Here is a 22,965-nt window from a genome sequence, read left to right as displayed (position 1 = left end):
TACAGTCAAAAACCTTTAATTCAGCCTTCATGAGGCTTAATAATATTGGCATGAGCCATTGTTCTTGTTTCTGTAAACCTCATTTAAAGCCATATACAGTGAGGCAAAAAAGTATTTAGTCAGTCACCAATTGTGCAAGTTCTCCCATTTAAAAAGATGAGAGAGGCCTGTAATTTTCATCATAGGTATACCGCAACTATGAGAGACAAAATGAGAAAAAGAAAATCCAGAAAATCACATTGTCTGTCTGATTTTTAAAGAATTTATTTGCAAATAATGGTGGAAAATAAGTATTTGGTCAATAACAAAATATTTTTGATCTGTACAAGTAATATTTATTTGGGCGCCAATGTTGTTTTAGTTCAGTGTGGCAGCGTTCATCTTTAATTTAAATGATTTTAAATTTACGAGACTGTTATATACCCTTTGTTGGGAATGACAGAGGTCAAACGTTTTCCGTAAGTCTTCACAAGGTTTTCACACACTGTTGCTGGTATTTTGGCCCATTCCTCCATGCAGATCTCCTCTAGAGCAGTGATGTTTTGGGGCTGTCGCTGGGCAACACGGACTTTCAACTCCCTCCAAAGATTTTCTATGGGGTTGAGATCTGGAGACTGGCTAGGCCACTCCAGGACCTTGAAATGCTTCTTACGAAGTCACTCCTTCGTTGCCCGGGCGGTGTGTTTGGGATCATTGTCATGCTGAAAGACCCAGCCACATTTCATCTTCAATGCCCTTGCTGATGGAAGGAGGTTTTCACTCAAAATCTCACAATACATGGCCCCATTCATTCTTTCCTTTACACGGATCAGTTGTCTTGGTCCCTTTGCAGAAAAACAGCCCCAAAGCATGATGTTTCCACCCCCATGCTTCACAGTAGGTATGGTGTTCTTTGGATGCAACTCAGCATTCTTTCTCCTCCAAGCTTGACAAGTTGAGTTTTTACCAAAAAGTTCTATTTTGGTTTCATCTGACCATATGACATTCTCCCAATCCTCTTCTGGATCATCCAAATGCTCTCTAGCAAACTTCAGACGGGCCTGGACATGTACTGGCTTAAGCAGGGGGACTCGTCTGGCACTGCAGGATTTGAGTCCCTGGTGGCGTAGTGTGTTACTGATGGTAGCCTTTGTTACTTTGGTCCCAGCTCTCTGCAGATCATTCACTAGGTCCCCCCGTGTGGTTCTGGGATTTTTGCTCACTGTTCTTGTGATCATTTTGACCCCACGGGGTGAGATCTTGTGTGGAGCCCCAGATCGAGGGAGATTATCAGTGGTCTTGTATGTCTTCCATTTTCTAATAATTGCTCCCACAGTTGATTTCTTCACACCAAGCTGCTTACCTATTGCAGATTCAGTCTTCCCAGCCTGGCGCAGGTCTACAATTTTGTTTCTGGTGTCCTTTGACAGCTCTTTGGTCTTGGCCATAGTGGAGTTTGGAGTGTGACTGTTTGAGGTTGTGGACAGGTGTCTTTTATACTGATAACGAGTTCAAACAGGTGCCATTAATACAGGTAACGAGTGGGGTCGAGGAGGCCGGTGAACTCGGCACGGCGCGGGAAGGCGGGCTTGTTTTTTGTGGCGGTCCTGCTTAGGTCGAGTGAACTTATAAACAGGTCTAGCTAGCAGATTATCTCAGAGGTAGGGATAGGCTGTGTGTAGAGAATTCTGTGAGTATATCGGCCGACAGCCTGTATAGGTCCGGTATACGGTACCCTTGCAAATTCTCCGCCATGGCAGGGAGTCAAGGGGGGAGGAGAGTATTAGTATGGATGACATTAAAGATGATGATAATAGGTGGCAGTTAAGGAAAAGGTTTAAAACCACGGTGACGGGAGAAGGAGGAAGAGACGGGGAGAAGTGCTCTTTTGTGGTTGTAAGGTTTGAAAGTGGTGGCATCAAGTATATGGATCCTATAAAACTGACGAACATGCTTAAGAATCAGGTTGGGGCTATAAATAACGCCAGAGTGTTGAATGATGGTAATTTGTTGATTGGGTGTGTATCTGAAGAACAGGTTGTGAAGGCTGAAAGGTTGCAAGTTGTTGGGAAGGCAAAGGTTGTGAAAGTGATGAGGGTTGGTAATGAAGGGAGTAGAGGGGTGATATATGGAATTCCTGTTTCGATGCAAATGGATGAGTTGGTTAAGAATCTGAAAGAAAAATGTGGAGCCGTTCAGAATGCAACGCGGTTGACCAGGGGAGTTGAGAAAAAGGAGACTGAGTCGATTCTGATTAAGTTCAGTACCAGAGAGATACCTGCCGAACTTTATTTAGGATATTTGAGGTATTGAGTGAGAGAGTTTGTGCATAAGCCTTTGAGATGTTTTAAATGTCAGAAATTCGGCCATATAGCCAAGGTGTGTAAAGGGGTACAGACATGTGCAAAGTGTGGGGGAGCTCATGACTATGGGAAGTGTGATGTTGGAGCGAGACCTAAATGATGCAATTGCGGAGGAGCGCACAATGCAGCATACTGGGGTTGTGAAGTTATGAGAAGAGAGACTGAAATCCATAATGTGAAGTTGAAAAACAAAGTAACTTATGCAGAAGCTGTTAAAAGTGTGGACCAATCTAGGAATAGTGGAAGAACTGTAAGAGGAGACTTGGCTACAGTCACAGACAGGGAGGTGGGATGTACATCTGTTAAAGTGAAGGAATATGGTTGGAGGGAGAAAAGAGACCTTGTAATATTTATTGCAGGGGTAATAAATGCCACAGCAGAAATGAAATTCGAAGACAGATAGGATCCAAATTATTACAAAGGCAGCGGTCCAGCATCTGGGTATGGTGGGATTAAAGTGGGAAGAGGTGAGGGATGGGCTCTGTGTGATGCAGCCAAGCCAGGATAGTGTAGGATGATTAGTCTATGATCATTTTACAATGGAATGCAAGGAGTCTGCTGGCAAATGGACAAGAATTTAAAAATTTTTTGGATGATATGACTGTGAAACTGGATATAATATGTATTCAAGAAACATGGCTCCAACCTAGGTTTGATTTTTTGTTTAATTATATAGTTGTTAGGAGGGACCAAGTGAGAGGAAGTGGAGGGGGTTGTGCTACCTTTGTTAGACAGGGGATACCATATATGGCCCTTTTCCACTACCCTTTTTCAGCTCGCTTCAGCTCACTTCAGCCCGACATGGCTCGCGTTTCGACTACCCCAGAGCAGCACGACTCAGCTCGCTTCAGCCCTGCTTAGCACCCAAAACTCGCACGGTTTTGGAGTGGGGCTGAAGCGAGCCAAACCGAGCCGAGTGGGGCTAGGGGCGTGAGGAGACACTCCCCTGTGCACTGATTGGTGAGGAGGAGTGTCCTCACATGCCCACACACGCCCCGTGAGCACGCTGGGATCTGTAAACACCGTAAACCCGGAAGAAGAAGAATTACGAATTACGAGAATTTCTGAAGCCTTATGCGCCTCGCCTCATCTATACGCTCTTGCCAGTATCTGTTGGCGTTGTCGGTGACAACAAGCCACAGCACCAAGATCAGCAACACTAACGACTCCATGTCCTCCATGTTTATTGTTTACTATCCGGGTTGTGAGACTACCACTTAAAAGCTCACTGATGTCACGGTTTGCGCCGCCTAACGACATCACGTGACGTCCACCCACTTTCGTTAACTCCACCCGATGTGTCCACCCACTTCCAGCCAGCACGGTTCAGCACGGTTGTAGTCGAAATGCAACTCCAACAGCCCCGCGCAGCCCAACTCAGCACGGCACGGCTCAGCCCAACTCAGCCGCGTTGGTAGTGGAAAAGCGGCAATAGAGTACTGGGTATGGGGACGGAGCAGGAATATGTGGTGGTGGAAATATGGGTGGGTTCAAGGAAAATAGTTATTATAAATTATTATAACCCTTGCAAATGGTTAGAATTAACTGATCTAGAGAAGATAGAAGGACAGGATAGAGGAAATGTGGTGTGGACTGGAGATTTCAATGCTCACAGTTCATTGTGGGGTGGGGATAGAATTGACAGCAATGGTCAGGTGATTGAGGACTTGCTGAGTGAAAGGGACTTAGTTTGCTTGAATGATGGGAGGGGAACTAGATTTGATGGTAGGATGGGGCGTGAGTTAGTGTTAGATCTGACACACTCATCATCTAGGTTGGCCCCAAGGTGTGAGTGGGAAATACATGGAGTCAGTGTAGAGAGTGATCATTACCCTATTATTTGTACTGTGGATATTGACGCCAGACTTAGATCAGGAGTGAGGCCTGGGAGGTGGGTCTTTGAAAAGGCAGATTGGGAGAGGTTTAGGGAACTCAGTGACCTGTTTCTTAGGTCAGTTCCAAACACAGATAGTGTTGAAGGGCAAGAAATAGAGTTGCGCCAGAGGATTTATATGGCTGCAATGGAAGCAATCCCGAAAAGCTCAGGGAAACTGATTAGGAATGCAGTACCGTGGTGGAATGAGAAATGTGAGATGGCTATGAAAGTCAGGAATAGGGCTTTTAGAAAGTTGAGACAATCTCATAACTTTCAACGCTTTATTGAATATAAGCAGGCGCATGCGGTTGTTAGGAGGGTCATTAGACAAAGGAAAAGGGCTTACTGGAGAGAATACTGTAGCTTAATAGGTAGTAATGTGGACATAAATGAAGTGTGGGGTATGATTAAGAAAATGGAGGGTAGCAGAAGAGAGTAGGGTTATCCTATTCTTTCAGATGGAGACCAGCTGGCTGTATCTGACAAGGAAAAAGTGGAAATGATGGTGAAGACTTTGAGCAAGGTCCATAGTTCTGATAATCTGTCAGAAGAGGAAAGACACGGGAGAGAAGAGACAATGGGTATATTTGGCGGGGTTGTTCAAAAGAAAGAAAAATCAGAGGAAAAATATAATGTTCCTTTCACATTGTCGGAGCTTAAAAATGCTTTGGAGAGGTGTAGGAATTCAGCACCTGGGCAGGACGGAATCTGCTATCGAATGTTCTCATTTGAGTGACACGAGCTTGCTGACAGTTTTGAATCTGTACAATAGGGTGTGGGAGGAGGGACATATTCCAGCAGGATGGAAAGAGGCTGTCATTGTGCCTATAAAAAAACCAGGGAAGGATGCTAGTAACCCTGTCAATTACTGGCCTATAGCTTTGACCTCACAGTTAGGTAAGTTGATGGAAAAACTGGTCAATGGATGGTTAAGGCATTTTGTTGAGGAAAAGGGGTTGTTGACAAGGTATCAAAGTGGTTTCAGGAAGGGGCAGAACACAATTGACTCTATTATATGTCTTGAAGATGAAATCAGAAAAGCTCAGATAAATAGAGAAACTGTAGTGGCAGTGTTTTTGGATGTTGAAAAAACGTATGATATGCTTTGGGTGGAGGGTCTTTTGATTAAGTTGCACCTGTTGGGTATTGGGGGGAATATTTTTAACTGGGTGATGAATTTTTTGAGAAACAGAAGCATTCAGGTCAAAATAGGGACGGACATATCGAGTCGATGTTTGGTTGAGAATGGAACTCCACAAGGAAGTGTGATCAGTCCTCTATTGTTTAATATAATGATCAATGATATTTTTTCTGATGTTCAGCCCGATATTGGACAGTCCCTGTTTGCAGATGATGGTGGATTGTGGAAGAGGGGGAAAAATGTGCAACATACTTTGAAGAAGGTCCAGGAGTCTCTGACTCTTGTAGAGGACTGGGGTAGGAAGTGGGGTTTTAGATTCTCAGTTGAGAAAACAAAAACAATGTTTTTTACAAGGAAGAGGGTCTGTGACAGCCTAAAACGAGGGTTATGTATATAACCGCGGTTCTATGAGTTTCGGATGACCGCCAGAGGCGGTGCTTTCAGCACATGGATATCCATCACACGAACGTGCAGGTCGAGTAATAGTAACAACAAAGTCACGTGTGACCTGGGTGACGTCACCCCGTGACCCCGGCATAAAAGACCGGTAAACCCAGGAAGTGACCTCTTGGCAAATCTTCTCGTGTACACTCCGAGTGACTGCCAAGCTCTGGCAGTCATCCGAAACTCATAGAACCGCGGTTATATACATAACCCTCGTTCTATTTCGTTTCTCCTGACCGCCAGAGGCGGTGCTTTCAGCACATGGATGACTAATACCAACCAGGTCATGAGGAGTGCCTACCCGTACTCAGTGCTGCTGTGACGGGCCTGGAATGACAGCCGTCGCCACAGGATTATGTGGGACGACATTAAGACGGTAAAACCTGGTGAAGGTGCAGCTGGAAGCCCAGGAGGCTGCGCTGCATATGTCTGAAAGGGGCACGCCCTTCAGTGATGCTCATGAGGCCACCACGCCCCGTGCAGAGTGCGCCCTGACAGCCGGAGGAATCGGGGAGCCACTGTGCCTGTAGGCATGTAATATGGCCTTGACTATCCACTTGGATAGCCTCTGCTTAGAGAGCGCCAGACCCCTCCTCAGCCCTGTGTGGCACAGAAACAGGGCGTCACTCCTACGGAAGCCCTCTGTACGGGACACGTACACCCTGAGGGCGCGAACTGGGCACAAAAGTTCCGACCTCTCACCATGGCCCGCCTCGAACGCCGCAAGGCTAAGGGGCTGGTTGACGAAGGTAGCAGAGAGGGTCTTCGGGAGGAAAGAGGGGTTAGGCCACAGAGTGACCCCACTGTCGCCGGAGTGCCACTGCAGGCACTCCCCACTGACTGACAGCGCGTGTAATTCCCTGATGCGCCTCGTCGATGTAATGGCCAGAAGAAAAGCAGTCTTCAGGGAGAGCCATGAAATGTCTGCCGTGAGCAGGGGCTCAAACGGTGCGTCGCAGAGAGCCTGCAGCACCAAGTGAAGATCCCATGTGGGTACCCGGCTCCGTCGGGGGGGTCTCAACCGGAGAGCACCCTTCAAGAAACGTGCCACCAAGGGGTGGGACCCCACGGTCCTTCCCCCAACTCTGGCATGCTGAGCAGAGATGGCAGCTGCATAGACCTTGATGGTGGAAGGAGTAAGACCCTTATCAAACAGAGACTGGAGGAACAGTAGAATGGTCGGCAGGGGGCAGCATGTAGGCTCCTCCCCCCGAGTTAAGCACCAGTTGGAGAAAAGCCTCCATCTGTTGGTGTAGAGGGCATTGGTGGAGGGTGCCCGAGAGCTTGCAATGGTGTTGACCACTGCCGGCTCACAAAGACCTAGCAGGGGGTCCGGCCCTTCAGCGGCCACACCCAGAGCTGCAGACGGGCTGGATCCGGGTGCCAGATCTGCCCTCCCAGCTGTGATAGCAGGTCCATCCTCACTGGCAGGCACCAGGGGTCGCCGGTCAGAAGTTGCAGCAACTTGGGAAACCACACTCGGCCCGGCCACCGAGGGGCGACAAGCAGCAGCCCGTGGTGGTCCATCGCAACCCTGTGTAGGGTTGGCACGATCAGCGGCAGAGGGGGGAAGGCTAACAGCAGTTGCCTCGGCCAAGCATGCGCCAGCGCATCCTGGCCCAGGGGACTGGGGCCGTGGAGGCTGAACCACAGAGGGCAGTGTGTCGACTCCTGGCAGGCAAAGAGGTCCACCTCTGCCCTGCCAAAACGTTCCCAGATGGCGAGAACCACCGCTGGGTTGAGTCTCCATTCCCCGGGATTGGGGTTCTGGCGGGACAGCAGATATGCTGCCCTGTTGGCAGTGCCTGGCAAGTACATGGCACTCAGGCTCAAGAGATGTCGATGGGCCCACCGCAGAAGTTGGCCGGCCACTTCCAAGCACTGGAGGGACTTGGTGCCTCCCTGGTGGTTGATGTAGTACACTACCGTAGCGTTGTCCGTCCGCACCAGGACGTGTCTGCCGGCCAGGCCTGGGAGGAAGTGCTGTAGGCCGAGGAACACAGCCCATAGCGCCGGGTGGAGGTGGAGACCATTGAGCCACCTCTGAAGTGGACGCAAGTCCAGGGGCCCCAGTGGGACCAGAGAGGAGGCTGCCGTAAGCATGCCCAGCAAGCGCTGAAAGGTCTTCAGGGCGAGTGACCTGCCCCATCCGAAGCGGCCATGCAGCAGGCGGATGTTGTGGATCCTGGTCTGGGAGGGGGTTGCCATCAACGACCTCGAATCCAGGTGCATGCCCAAGAAAGTCGTCTCCTGGCTGGGCACCAGCGAGCTCTTCTTGTAATTCACCCTGAGCCCCAGCTCTGCGACATGTGAGAGCACAGTCGTGATGTCGGTGCAGGCCTGAGCTGCTGACCGTGAACAGACGAGCCAGTCGTCCAGGTAAGGCAGGACACGCAAACCCCTTGCCTGAAGAGGTGCCAATGCCGCTGCCACACACCTGGTGAACACACGGGGTGCCAGCAATATCCCAAAGGGCAAAACATTGAACTCGAAAGCCTGGCCCTCGAAGGCAAACCGCAGGAACTGCCTGTGGTGTGGCGCAATGGGAACATGGAAATAGGCGTCTTTCAGGTCGACGGTGGCAAACCAGTCGCCCACCTGGATGTGGTGTAAGACATCCATTGTACACAGCATGCAGAATCTCATGGTCTTCAAATGGGAGTTGAGGGACCTCAGCTCGAGGATCGGGCGTATACCGCCGTCCTTCTTCGGAACCAGAAAATACCTGGAGTAGAACCCACCTTGCTGTCTCTGCCTGTCGATGGGAGAGATTGCTCCTTTCTCCAGGAGGGTGGCGATTTCCTGCCGGAGGACGAGAGACTTCCCCGGATGGCTCACGGTGGTGTGTTTGACCCCATGAAAACGCGGCGGTCGGCGGCAGAACTGGATGCGGTAACCCTCGGTGAGGGTCACCGGCACCCAGGGGTCTGGGGTCAACACTCTCCAGCTTTGGAGCTGTTTGCTGGAAAAGCGGCCGACCGCCGGCGCGCTGATGTCAGCGCCGCCCAGACCGCCCCCGTCGGTCACCATGGGGGCGATGAGGAGCGGACTGGGTGTAGGGGGCAGCGCCGCGGGTCCGGGAGGTGGTGGGGCGACGAAAGTCATCAACCCATCTGGTCTCCTGGCGGGTGCGTGGCCGAGACAGAGTCGGTGTGGGCCCCCTGAAGGACTGGGCAGCGTTGCCGTGGTGATGGGCCTGGCGGAGGCCAGCGAACTGCTGTCGCGCCTGGACGACCTGGGCACTCCGGTCCAGGGCTTGCTGAGCGGCCTCGCCAAACAGCTCCCCGGGGACAACAGGGAGAGAGCGCAGCACACGGCGGTCGGGCTCGGCCAGAGGGGACTGCGCCAGCCATATCTGCCGGCGGGCGAGGGTGAGATACGACATCAGCCGGCCCAGTTCCCGCGATGAGTAGGCAAAGGCCTGGAGAGCCGCGTCGCACAGCTCCCGTGATGCCGCGCTCGTCCCCTCCAGCGTCTGGGCGAGGGCCAGCAGCAGATTGGACATGGAATTGTCAATACGACCCATTCGTGCTGCCGTGTTGTGTCCCCGCACGATGAGGTCGTCGGTCGTGCGGCATTGAGTGCGGGGGCATCGGGCGTCAGGCCGCAGAGCCTCGTTGGGCGAAAGGATGAGGGCAGCCACGGAGGGCTCAATGTTGGGCATCTGCTGGAGGCCGTAGGTAGGGGCGTCCTGCATTGCTGCCAGGGCCCTGCAGTCACTAGGGAGGTGGGAACAGTGTCTAGGGTCCGCCCAACACCTCTGTAACTCCTCGATGTATGGGGCCGAGGGCGGAACAGACAACGAGGAAGGCTGTGTGGAGCCTCTGAAGAAAGCGCTCTGATGCTGGGCCACCGGGGGCGTGTCCAACCCCAGACGGGCCAATGCAGCCCTCAGCGTTGGCTGGATGGATGAGCGTCCGCCTTCTGACACTGCCATGGTGCCATGGCTGGTGGCCTGGGAACCGGCCGGAGAGGTGGAGTCGTGACCGTCAGACCCACCGCAGTCAAAGCTCTCCGACGCCCGGATCAACAGCTCATCCAGGCCGCGTGCATCAACGGCCGGTGACAGAAGCGGTGGTGATGGCGAACGGTCGGGCTGCCAGGCAGATGGGGTGGCTGCGGGAACACTGCTGCCCTGTGGTGGAGGCTGGAGATTCGCCAGCAGGGCCTTCATCTCCTCCAGCTCGGTGGACATCGCCTCCACCTTCCGAGCCAAATCGCCTGGGCGCTTCTTTTTCGCCTTGGAAGCGGAGACGTGTGGGGGAGCCCCACGGCGCTTGCTGGGCCCTGCTGCTGCAGCTGGCACCCTGTCCTGTCCCCCCGAGGCCCGGGGGATGTCAGACGGAGGATCCATCCGAGCCAGCCTGGCGGTCCGCGCAGCCACGCTCAGGCACATGCAGTCTGTGCAGGCCATGTCCGTCAGCCCCTGCCGCAGGTGATCAATACCCAGGCACGAGGGGCACTCGCGGTGGCCGTCCTCTGGCTCGAGGGGGGCCCGGCAGTTGGCACAGCAAGAGAATAGGTCCATGACACCTGGCTGGCAGAAGGGAACTTAAAAAATAGGGCGAGAACACCCCAAGTAAGTATCCCAAAATAAACAATCAGGCGGCAACGAAAAAACGACCGGGCGAACACACCCGTGGTCGGGACGCAACTAAACAGTCACTCACTAGCGTGAGAAGACATCATACGCCGCTAAAACACACAAGACAGCCGGCCCGTGAGCAGGCCGGAGGCAAGGTTACACAAAACAAGGCGGCCGATAATATTAACAAGGATAGGCGCCATGCGCCACAGAACTGATAACAAACAGCGGCGAGAAACACCGCTTTAATTTAAATGAATGAAAACCGCTTACCTGAACGAAAGCAAGCCGGCCTCCAGCGGCGAGGACACCGCCTCGGAGGGCTAGTCAGCTAACTCCACCGAGCGAGAGCACTCAGCTTAACGGAGTAACAAACAATACGAATACAACACACAAGACAGCCGGCCCGTGAGCAGGCCGGAGGCAAGGCTACACAAAACAAGGCGGTTGATAATATTAACAAAGATAGGCGCCGTGCGCCACAGAACTGATAAACAGCGGCGAGAAACACCGCTTTAATTTCAATGAATGAAAACCGCTTACCTGAACAAAAAACAAGTCGGCCTCCAGCGGTGAGGACACCGCCCCGGAGGGCTAATCAGCTAACTCCACCGAGCGAGAGCACTCAGCTTAACGGAGTAACAAATCAATACGAATATAACGACAAGAGAAAAGAATTGGTGGACTTAACGCAGTTTCTTGGAGGATGCGTAAGCACAGCCCCAACCCTACGGGTAACGAAACTAACACAGCGCTTTGTCCAAATTCCAATCCAACTCGCAACCTGCAAACGCGAGAAGATGCAAGAGGTCACTTCCTGGGTTTACCGGTCTTTTATGCCGGGGTCACGGGGTGACGTCACCCAGGTCACACGTGACTTTGTTGTTACTATTACTCGACCTGCACGTTCGTGTGATGGATATCCATGTGCTGAAAGCACCGCCTCTGGCGGTCAGGAGAAACGAAATAGAACTATATCTTTACAACCGTCCTGTTGAAAGGGTTTCTTGCTTTAAATTTCTAGGAGTGTTCTTTGACACTAGACTTACTTGGAGAGTACATATCTCAAGAGTGGCGGATAAATGTAAAAATGTATTGAACCTGATGAGATGTCTTGCTGGAAGGAACTGGGGAGCAGATTTGGCCTCTTTAAAACTGATTTATGTTTACCTGATCAGAGCAAGGATTGATTATGGGTGTTTGGTTTATGCATCTGCAGCGGCATCTGTACTGGCTAGGCTGGATGTAATCCAAGCTGCTGCATTGAGATTATGTACTGGAGTGGTGTGATCTTCCCCAATTTGTTCTCTACAGGTTGTGACAGGAGAAATGCCTCTTGGTCTGAGGAGAAAACAGCTGCAGGCCAATTATTGGGTTAATTTGATGGGACAGAGTCCCGGTCACCCTGTTAGAAGAGTGATTGAGCCAAGCTGGGAGAGGGAGGTGGCGAATCTGGCCAGTTTTGGGTGGACTGTAGAATCTGTTGCCCAGGAATTGAATATTCTTCAGAGGACCTTTTGCCCAGGAGTATTGTGGCCGTTGATCCCTATGTGCCAGCTGGAGGTCCCAGACATTGACCTAATATTGCTTAAAATTAAGGAGCGAGATCCTGAAGCAGAGTTGATTTATAGCTTTCATTGCCATGTAGAAGACAAGTATCGTGATTATGTATTAATATTTACTGATGGATCAAAGGATCAGGATACAGGGGTTACTGGGGCAGCTTTTGTAGTCCAAGGAATGAATGTGCAGGCCTCAAAGAGGACTTCTGATCTACTGAGTGTGTTTACAGTGGAGTTGTATGCTATCCTGATGGCTGTGCAGTGGGCTGGGCAACTTCAGAATAGGAAGGTGCTGATATGCAGCGACTCTGTGTCGGCTATCAGGAGTCTTGGGAAGGGAATGTCCAAGGGGCGACAAGATATAGTATATGACATCCTTTTGGCAATTAGAGATGTGGGAAGATATGGAGTGACAGTGGCATTTTTATGGATACCTGCCCATGTGGGAATCAAGTCTAATGAAAAGGTGGATAAGCTGGCGAAAGAGGCGACTCGACGGGAAACCGTAGATGTTAATCTGTCCTTATCAAAGTCTGAAGGCAAATCTATTGTGTGGCAGCAATCTCTTTTGAGATGGCAACATCTTTGGGAGCGAGATATAAAGGGCAGGCATCTATTCTCAATAACTAGTAGTGTTGCTGATTCAGTCAATGTTTGCGGAAGTGGTAAACGTAAGGAAGATGTCATTATTACTAGACTGAGAATAGGTCATAGGTGTCTGAATGGCTCATTATTTATTTTAGGGAAACATCTGGATAGGTTATGTTCTTGCCAGCAGATGGAGACAGTTCACCATGTTTTATTGTCTTGCAGGAACTATGACTGCCATAGAAAAGTATTGATCAGTTCCTTGATGCAGATTGGCATGAAAGAGGTATCATTGAAAAGTGTGCTGGACATAGGGACAAGTGTGAAGGGCAAACGTCATTTGTTCAAGTTTTTACGAGATACTGGCCTATATAACAGAATTTAGTTCTTTGACCGGTTAATACTGTAGGTGGCAGCAATGCAACATATTGGATGCCAGCTGCTGTAAAACTCCAACGAAGAAGAAGAAGGTAACGAGTGGAGGACAAAGGAGCCTCTTAAAGAAGTTACAGGTCTGTAAGGGCCAGAAATCTTGCTTGTTTGTAGGTGACCAAATACTTATTTTACCGAGGAATTTACCAATTAATTCATTAAAAATCCTACAATGTGATTTCCTGGATTCTTTCCCCCCTTTCTGTCTCTCATAGTTGAAGTGTACCTATGATGAAAATTACAGGTCTCTCTCATCTTAAGTGGGAGAACTTGCACAATTGGTGGCTGACTAAATACTTTTTTGCCCCACTGTATTGATGTTGTGTAAAAAAAAAAATGTGGTATTTTTCTACAGGTATACAGGAGCATGCAGTGTGAAGAATACATCGATGCCAAAAGAGAGACGCATGTGAATTGGATGAGGTGAACAGTACACTAGCTGTTGGGTCATTTTAGTGATTTGATTTTACAGCTCCTCATTTGTTGGAAGAACTTTATCTTCATGTCATTGATATCTCCACCATGCTTTCTCCAAGTCTGTAACTCTGATCTGATTTTTTACCTTTTTCTGAAATGTTGTCTCACTCTTTTAGGTATGTGAATTGTGCCTGTAATGAAGAAGAACAGAATCTTGTGGCATTTGAGTATCAAGGGGGAATTCTGTATCGTTGCTGTCGACCCATTAACCCAGGACAGGAGCTCTTGGTGTGGTATGAAGAGGAGTACACCAAAGAACTCCGTCCTGCACCTACAGGAACAACCAGACAGCAAGGTGTTACTTTTGTCTCAGAGGTTATAGAGGTTATTTTCTGCATCATTTTGTGACGTTTCTGGGATGAAAGCTGTTGTACAATGCAGTCTGCAATAACTAGAGCATTCCCCAGAGAACTCATTTTGGCCTGTTCCACCAACCAGGTAGGCCTTCTTGAGCATATGACCGTGAACAACCAGAGAGGGTGAAGTCTATCAGCTTCCTTTGAGACACGTGAAGTCCGCCCACTGCATATCTTGCTATTGCAAAACTGACTACAGTGGTGCTTGAAAGTTTGTGAACCCTTTAGAATTTTCTATATTTCTGCATAAATATGACCTAAAACATCAGATTTTCACCCAAGTCCTAAAAGTAGATAAAGAGAACCCAGTTAAACAAATGAGACAAAAATATTATACTTGGTCATTTATTTATTGAGGAAAATGATCCAATATTACATATCTGTAAGTGGCAAAAATATGTGAACCTTTGCTTTCTGTATCTGGTGTGACCCCCTTGTGCAGCAATAACTGCAACTAAACATTTCCGGTAACTGTTGATCAGTCCTGCACACTGGCTTGGAGGAATTTTAGCCCGTTCCTCCATACAGAACAGCTTCAATTCTGGGATGTTGGTGGGTTTCCTCACATGAACTGCTCGCTTCAGGTCCTTCCACAACATTTTGATTGGATTAAGGTCAGGACTTTGACTTGGCCATTCCAAAACATTAACTTTATTCTTCTTTAACCATTCTTTGGTAGAACAACTTGTGTGCTTAGGGTCGTTGTCTTGCTGCATGACCCACCTTCTCTTGAGATTCAGTTCATGGACAAATGTCCTGATATTTTCCTTTAGAATTCACTGGTATAATTCAGAATTCATTGTTCCATCAATGATGGCAAGCTGTCCTGGCCCAGATGCATCAAAACAGGCCTAAACCATGATAGTACCACCACCATGTTTCACAGATGGGATAAGGTTCTTATGCTGGAATGCAGTGTTTTCCTTTCTCCAAACATAACGCTTCTCATTTAAACCAAAAAGTTCTATTTTTGTCTCATCTATCCACAAAACATTTTTCCAATAGCTTTCTGGCTTGTCCACATGATCTTTAGTAAACTGCAGACAAGCAGCAATGTTCTTTTTGGAGAGCAGTGGCTTTCTCTTTGCAGCCCTACCATGCACACCATTGTTGTTCAGTGTTCTCCTGATGGTGGACTCATGAACAGTAACATTAGCCGCTGTGAGAGAGGCCTTCAGTTGCTTAGAAGTTACTCTGGGGTCCTTTGTGACTTCGCCGACTATTACACGCCTTGCTCTTGGAGTGATCTCTGTTGGTTGACCACTCCTGGGAAGGGTAACAACGGTGTTGAATTTCCTCTACTTGTACACAGTCTGTCTGACTGTGGATTGGTGGAGTCCAAACTCTTTAGAGACGGTTTTGTAACCTTTTCCAGCCTGATGAGCATCAACAACGCTTTTTCTGAGGTCCTCAGAAATCTCCTTTATTCATGCCATGATACACTTCCACAAACATGTGTTGTGAAGGTCAGATTTTAATATATCCCTGTTTTTTAAAATAAAACAGGGTGCCCACTCACACCTGATTGTCATCCCATTGATTGAAAACACCTGACTCTAATTTCACCTTCAAATTACTGTAACTGCTAATCCTAGAGGTTCACATACTTTTGCCACTCACAGATATGTAATATTTTTATCACTTTCCTCAATAAATAAATGACCAAGTATAATATTGTTGTCTCATTTGTTTAACTGGGTTCTCTTTATCTACTTTTAGGATTGTGTGAAAATCTGATGTTTTAGGTCATATTTATGCAGAAATATAGAAAATTCTAAAAGGTTCACAAACTTTCAAGCACCACTGTATATAGTCAACCACAAGATATTGTTGTAGTTTTATTCATCATGCCCAGTTTAACCAGAAGTAGTGTAAAATGCATGCCCTGTGGATCCCGAGTGGCACAGCAGAAAAGTGTTGTCCCCGTCATCCTCCCCATCATCCAGATATTGCCACTTTCAAATCCTGATGATGCCACAATCATCTGTGTTTGGGAGCTCAAGAGAGCAAAATTGTCTGGGCTCTCTCTGCCCTGTCAGTTACACTGGCCAGTCATGGGTGTGTGAGAGCACATTTAATTGGAAGTAAGTGGATTGGGCTTTCGTCCGAGTGTGCTTTGCAGCCCCCTGACATTGTATGAGTAAAACGTGGTCAACTGGTGTTTCTTGTCTTGGAGGAAGCACATGATAGTCCTCCCTGGTTGGTAGCTGTTATGTGATACTGGAGAGGAGTCTGATGGGTGGGAATTGGCCATGGCTAAATTAGGGAGAAAATTGGGGAGAAATCGTGGGGGAATGCCCTGTCACAGCAAACACATAGGATAATGTCAGACCTCCCCATATTACAGAAACACTGGGGGGGGGAGGGGGGCGTCATTATAATACCTTCAGTGCAATATAACCAGCTGGCTGGAAAGAAGTTAGTTGAAAACACACATGCAGTGTGTCTGAACCAAGCGAAGTTCTTAATTGGATAATGCAGATGTCAGTCAAACCCATCAACCATTATAAAAATCAATTGCAACACATTTGCTTTATTTCAGGAGCATATAGGTGGTTATATTATCAAGCAATTTAACAAGCAATAACAATTTTAGTATTTTTATGGAATTCAATAATTCCCCAAGAGTCATACCATGGAGGACTTATCTTTTTAATTATGTTAAATTTTAGCTCCTTAAAGTGCATATCACAGGTAAATTCAGGAGCAAGATCAATGTAATTCTCCTATTTTATATTAAACTTTGGTCAAAAATCTATAACATTCTGCATTCTCTGAAATTTTTTTACCTTGCGCAATACCAGAAAAATTCAGTTGAAATCAAGCCATTTGAGGCGAATCGGTCCGCCTCTGGAAAAACTTGGCATTTGAATTTCCCGGCAAACACTGATTTTCGTGTCTGTGAAGATTCTCAATCATCCAGGTCATAGTAAACTGTGGGTGGTAAAAATGGGCAACTGGACTTGCTTGAAGATTCTTGAAAATGTTTCACCTCTCGTCCGAAAGGCTTCCTCAGTTCTGTCTGACTAATAGGGAGTATCAGATATTTATCCTCTCCTGGAGATCCAGGAGAGGATAAATATCTGATACTCCCAATTAGTCAGACAGAACTGAGGAAGCCTTTCGGACGATAGGTGAAACGTTTTCAAGAATCTTGAAGCAAGTCCAGTTGCCCATTTCTACCACCCACTGATTTTCGTGATGTCGCGTGCGGGACGCCTCCCTCTGAATCCTATGTCAGCGCTGGTTTGTTTATGAGGAAACGACCTGGTGGTTTTCTGCAAATTTCTTCAACGTTATCACGTAATTATTAAAATGGTTAACAGATGTATCGTAGGAGGGTGTAGCAACACCAATCATGATGGGATTAGTACTCATCGTTTCCCAAAAGACTGGACAAAGAGAGAAATGGGAGCGCTTGGTCTACACAGGCTGTGCACTGAAACCGTGCAAGCTCTCGCAGCCTGCTGACGCTTCCGCAGGTGACGTCACGAATCTGGCTCCAGACTCCCGTGGGATTTTTCCAGACGCGTTTTGTTCTTTTATTTTTTTCTGCTGTCGACAGATGGCCTTGTGCAAAATTACCCTTCTGGATGAGTGTGTAAAGGGACGTACTTTTCATATATAAAAAATAAATAAATAAATAAATTGGTCCAGGATATACACTTTAAACTCTTGCAGCTGAAGAACTTCAACATGTTAAGGAACAAAGAGTGTCTGATGAATTAACAAACAAACACATGGAGGTTTGGTTGCTTTATTACTACAAATCACACCGTGGCATTCTTCAAATACTGCAGTAAGGAAATTCCTACTGCTGCAGACCTACTTGAATGCCATATGAACCGATGCAGTGTGTCCCTTTTTTTATACGCCTACATTTAAATTAAATGACTATTATTATATGTCTTAATTTATGGATGTTGGCTTGCTTTCATCAATTACATTAATATGAATCATGGGGCTTCACAAAATCCCACAAAACTTAATTTCATGAAATTAGTGTGTAATTTAAATTAATAAGTGTTTTAAACTTGACAACCTAATCCAGATAGAAAATACATATTTGCTTGTGTAAATGCTACTAGAAACTATTTGCAAATAAATCTATCCATATCCAGTTTGATAAATAAGGCCCATTTTTGGATCTTTTAGAACCTTGAATGTGAGGGCTGAGTTTCCTTCTCAATCCTGGATGAGATGTAAATAAGGCTAGGCTTGCCATTACCTAGACTTGACATGATGTCCAACAGGAACCAACAACTCCCCTTTGGTCGCTCAGACCCATGGGGCCAATGCTGCGCATAGCTGCTGTTCCAGGACCTTATTGAATCTCCCAGTATTCCAAGCTAGAGGTCTGCGCGGGTCGGATTTTTCAGTCCCGCTCCCGCCCGCGCCCGCATTGTGCAGTCCCACTCCCGCCCGTGCCCGCAAAGAATTATGATTTTCAGTCCCGCTCCTGCCCGCGCGCACAAAAAAATTATGATTTTCAGTCCCGTTCCCACCCACGCCTGCCATATTTTGTCCCGCTCCCGCCCGCAAATCCCGCATGATGCAGATGTTCGCGTTATTTCTCAAGAAAGTTTTTGTCTTGACACAGTGTGATGGTGCCCCGTCCCCTACTTTGAATGGATTTGAGCATAAATATCTACAGTTCACGTTTATTATTTACCTTGTTTCTGAATTCAGCATGTAGTGTCTCTAATAATAATTAGTGCTGTCAAACGATTAAAATATTTAATCGCGAATCGCACATTTTTATCATATGAGAAACTATTGTAATTCTCTGATCAGCATAAAAAAGTAAACGGGCTTGCTTTGTACCAATGACGTGTTTTTTGTTTTTTTTTATTATTGCAAAGCAGAGCTAGTAAGAGAAGTGAATTGATTTACTGCTTGAGTTAGTCTACAACTTTAATCAGAGAGACAGATTACATAGTGACGGTAGGCTTGACTCAATGCTATCCCAGAAATCCTTCCTGTAGTATGCAAATTTGGCCGCCTCTGATTGGACAGCCAAATTTGCATATTACAGGAAGGATTTCTGGGATAGCATTGAGTCAAGCCTACCGTCACTGTGTAATCTGTCTCTCTGATTAAAGTTGTAGAATAACTCAAGCAGTAAATCAATTCACTTCTCTTACTAGCTCTGCTTTGCAATAAAAAAAAAACAAAACACCACTGGTACAAAGCAAGCCCATTCACTTTTTTATGCTGATCAGATAAAAGCAATAGTTTCTCATGTGATACAAATGTGCGATTCGCGATTAAATATTTTAATCGCTTGACAGCACTAATTATTATTAGAGACACTACATAACTCAATACGTAACTCAAGCAGTAAATCACTTCACTCATGGTTCTCTTGCTAGCTGGGTGTGAACTGTGAGTCATTAGAGTGATCAAAGGATTTCCCGTTAGAGTGATCAATGGCAAATTTAAGATGCCATTCCTCACTCAATCTGGCAATCTGACTCTCTCTGTAAATTTAGGCATTTTAAAATGTTTTTATTAATGCCAAATAAAATATCCAGCACAAATTATATATGATAGACACAAATTAATAATTTATAAATTTTAGTTAGCGGGACTGCAGCTTATCACCGCTCCTGCCCACGCCGCATATGTGCACTCCCGCTCCCGCCCGCGCGCACATATGTGCACTTCCGGTCCCGCCCGCGACCGCAATGAGCTTTCAAAATTTGTCCTGTGCCGCACTGCTTTGCGGCGGGTCCCGCGAGTCCCGCGGGACTCCCGCGGGAGTGCAGGGCTCTATTCCAAGCTAGAGGCTGCTATATCTTAGTCTGCAACCTTTTGTTTTTGTCTCAGTCTTAATTCATGTAGAATCTTGATTGTTTCAGTAAAAGCACTCCTTACATTGGGTTAGTGTTGTTATATTTTATAATCTTGTTGCATTTCATGTTCAATTTGTCCTTTCATTTCTCCAGAAGTAAAGAACGCTCTGCTGCAAGTCTTTTCATGCTCCACATGCCCTCGTTACGATGCATCTCAAATTTACCTCGACAAGCATATTCAGAGATGCCACTATGAAGAGTACGTGAGACTGCGAGAATCAGGAGAGATTAAATATAAGCTTCAGATCCCCTCCAAATGCTCCAGTCGTCAACCAACATCAACTGATATTATCCATTCTGATACTTCCCATAATGATATACAGAAGGAAATTCACCACTGCTCAGATTGTGGAAAGAGTTTTAGTTATCAGAATGCACTCAAGACACACCAGCGCATTCACACAGGAGAGAAGCCGTATCACTGCTCACAGTGTGGGAAAAGTTTTACTCGTCAGAGTCATCTCCAACAACACCAGCGCATTCACACAGGGGAAAAGCCGTATCACTGCTCACAGTGTGGGAAAAGTTTTACTCGTCAGAGTGCTCTCCAACAACACCAGCACATTCACACAGGAGAGAAGCCGTATCACTGCTCACAGTGTGGGAAGAGTTTTACTTGTCAGAGTGCTCTCCAAAAACACCAGCGCATTCACACAGGAGAGAAGCCGTATCACTGCTCACAGTGTGGGAAGAGTTTTACTCGTCAGAGTAATCTCCAAACACACCAGCGCATTCACACAGGAGAGAAGCCGTATCACTGCTCACAGTGTGGGAAGAGTTTTACTCAGCAGAGTAATCTCCAAACACACCAGCGCATTCACACAGGAGAGAAGCCGTATCACTGCTCACAGTGTGGGAAGAGTTTTACTCATCAGAGTGCTGTCCGACTACACCAGCGCATTCACACAGGAGAGAAGCCGTTTCACTGCTCACAGTGTGGGAAGAGTTTTACTCAGCAGAGTGCTCTCCGACTACACCAGCGCATTCACACAGGAGAGAAGCCGTTTCACTGCTCACAGTGTGGGAAGAGTTTTACTCAGCAGAGTGATGTCCAAAAACACCAGCGCATTCACACAGGAGAGAAGCCGCATCACTGCTCACAGTGTGGGAAGAGTTTTACTCATCAGAGTGCTCTCCAAACACACCAGCGCATTCACACAGGAGAGAAGCCGTTTCACTGCTCACAGTGTGGGAAGAATTTTACTCAGCAGAGTAATCTCCAAACACACCAGCGCATTCACACAGGAGAGAAGCCGTTTCACTGCTCACAGTGTGGGAAGAGTTTTACTCAGCAGAGTGATGTCCAAAAACACCAGCGCATTCACACAGGAGAGAAGCCGTATCAATGCTCACAGTGTGGGAAGAGTTTTACTCAGCAGAGTAATCTCCAAACACACCAGCGCATTCACACAGGAGAGAAGCCGTTTCACTGCTCACAGTGTGGGAAGAGTTTTACTCAGCAGAGTGATGTCCAAAAACACCAGCGCATTCACACAGGAGAGAAGCCGTTTCACTGCTCACAGTGTGGGAAGAGTTTTACTCGGCAGAGTAATCTCCAAACACACCAGCGCATTCACACAGGAGAGAAGCCGTTTCACTGCTCACGGTGTGGGAAGAGTTTTACTCATCAGAGTCATCTCCAAACACACCAGCGCATTCACACAGGAGAGAAGCCGTTTCACTGCTCACAGTGTGGGAAGAGTTTTACTCGGCAGAGTAATCTCCAAAAACACCAGCGCATTCACACAGGAGAGAAGCCGTTTCACTGCTCACAGTGTGGGAAGAGTTTTACTCGGCAGAGTAATCTCCAAACACACCAGCGCATTCACACAGGAGAGAAGCCGTATCACTGCTCACAGTGTGGGAAGAGTTTTACTCGGCAGAGTAATCTCCAAACACACCAGCGCATTCACACAGGAGAGAAGCCGTATCACTGCTCACAGTGTGGGAAGAGTTTTACTCATCAGAGTGCTGTCCGACTACACCAGCGCATTCACACAGGAGAGAAGCCGTTTCACTGCTCACAGTGTGGGAAGAGTTTTACTCGTCAGAGTGATCTCCAACAACACCAGCGCATTCACACAGGAGAGAAACCGTATCACTGCTCACAGTGTGGGAAGAGTTTTACTTGTCAGCGTGATCTCCAAAAACACCAGCACATTCACACAGGAGAGAAGCCGTTTCACTGCTCACAGTGTGGGAAGAGTTTTACTCAGCAGAGTAATCTCCAAACACACCAGCGCATTCACACAGGAGAGAAGCCGTTTCACTGCTCACAGTGTGGGAAGAGTTTTACTCATCAGAGTCATCTCCAAACACACCAGCGCATTCACACAGGAGAGAAGCCATATGACTGCTCACAGTGTGGGAAGAGTTTTACTCAGCAGAGTAATCTCCAAACACACCAGCGCATTCACACAGGAGAGAAACCGTATCACTGCTCACAGTGTGGGAAGAGTTTTACTCGTCAGAGTGATCTCCAACAACACCAGCGCATTCACACAGGAGAGAAACCGTATCACTGCTCACAGTGTGGGAAGTTTTTTACTCAGCGGAGTAATCTCCAACAACACCAGCGCATTCACACAGGAGAGAATCCGTATCACTGCTCACAGTGTGGGAAGAGTTTTACTCAGCAGAGTGCTCTCCAACTACACCAGCGCATTCACACAGGAGAGAAGCCGTATCACTGCTCACAGTGTGGGAAGAGTTTTACTCATCAGAGTCATCTCCACCTACACCAGCGCATTCACACAGAATAGAAGCCGTATCACTGCTCACAGTGTGGAAAGATGTTTGCTTGTTTAGTTACATTTAAGACCTTTAAGTGCACTAACTCAGGAGACACTGCATGATTTAAAGTTGTCAAATTAAATATGGTTGTTACAGTTTTGACTGAAAATGACTTGTACTTTGAACTTTATTTTTCATGTTACACTGGTCAACAATTTTTCAGAAGTTGTCTGCTTCAGAGATGAAGTTGGCTATTATGAAATTTGGTGTGTTGAATTAGAAGTGACAGTTAATCAGCTGATTGGCTATGGCTTCCAAGATATTTAAGATTTTAAGTTTTATACTTATGTACATTGTATAGATCATAATGTTTTAAATATAAGTTGTAAAACTAGGTCTCTTCATGTGTTTATGGTCGGTTTACATGATATTTCACCTGTTCTCTTTATGTAACACTAGAAAATCAGCAAAAAGTTTATATAAATAAAATGTATTATGAACCAAATTGTAAAAACCAATTATGTATAAGTACTGAATAGGTTTCGTCCTTATTCTGTGTGTACGCAGTGGGTTT

The 22,965-nt window shown here is 47.1% G+C and overlaps 2 protein-coding genes across 3 annotated transcripts in view; one reads left to right on the top strand and one right to left on the bottom strand.

Moving 5' to 3' along the window:
- Nucleotides 1-22,504, top strand: part of LOC132867670 (zinc finger protein 585A-like) — a 109,911-nt gene extending 87,407 nt beyond the window's left edge. The window contains exons 4-6 of the mRNA XM_060900642.1: nucleotides 13,326-13,393; nucleotides 13,564-13,742; nucleotides 19,752-22,504. Coding sequence (XP_060756625.1) covers nucleotides 13,326-13,393; nucleotides 13,564-13,742; nucleotides 19,752-22,420 — 2,916 coding nt within the window. The 3' untranslated portion in view covers nucleotides 22,421-22,504. The remainder of the gene's footprint in view (nucleotides 1-13,325; nucleotides 13,394-13,563; nucleotides 13,743-19,751) is intronic.
- The window catches only part of LOC132867671 (zinc finger protein 271-like), an 806,111-nt gene that overhangs the window by 672,221 nt on the left and 110,925 nt on the right, over nucleotides 1-22,965 (bottom strand). The window lies entirely within an intron of this gene.

The sequence above is a fragment of the Neoarius graeffei genome, chromosome 19 (genome assembly GCF_027579695.1).
Source record: "Neoarius graeffei isolate fNeoGra1 chromosome 19, fNeoGra1.pri, whole genome shotgun sequence".
Classification (NCBI taxonomy): Eukaryota; Metazoa; Chordata; class Actinopteri; order Siluriformes; family Ariidae; genus Neoarius; species Neoarius graeffei.
This window is presented reverse-complemented; position numbering and strand designations above follow the sequence as displayed.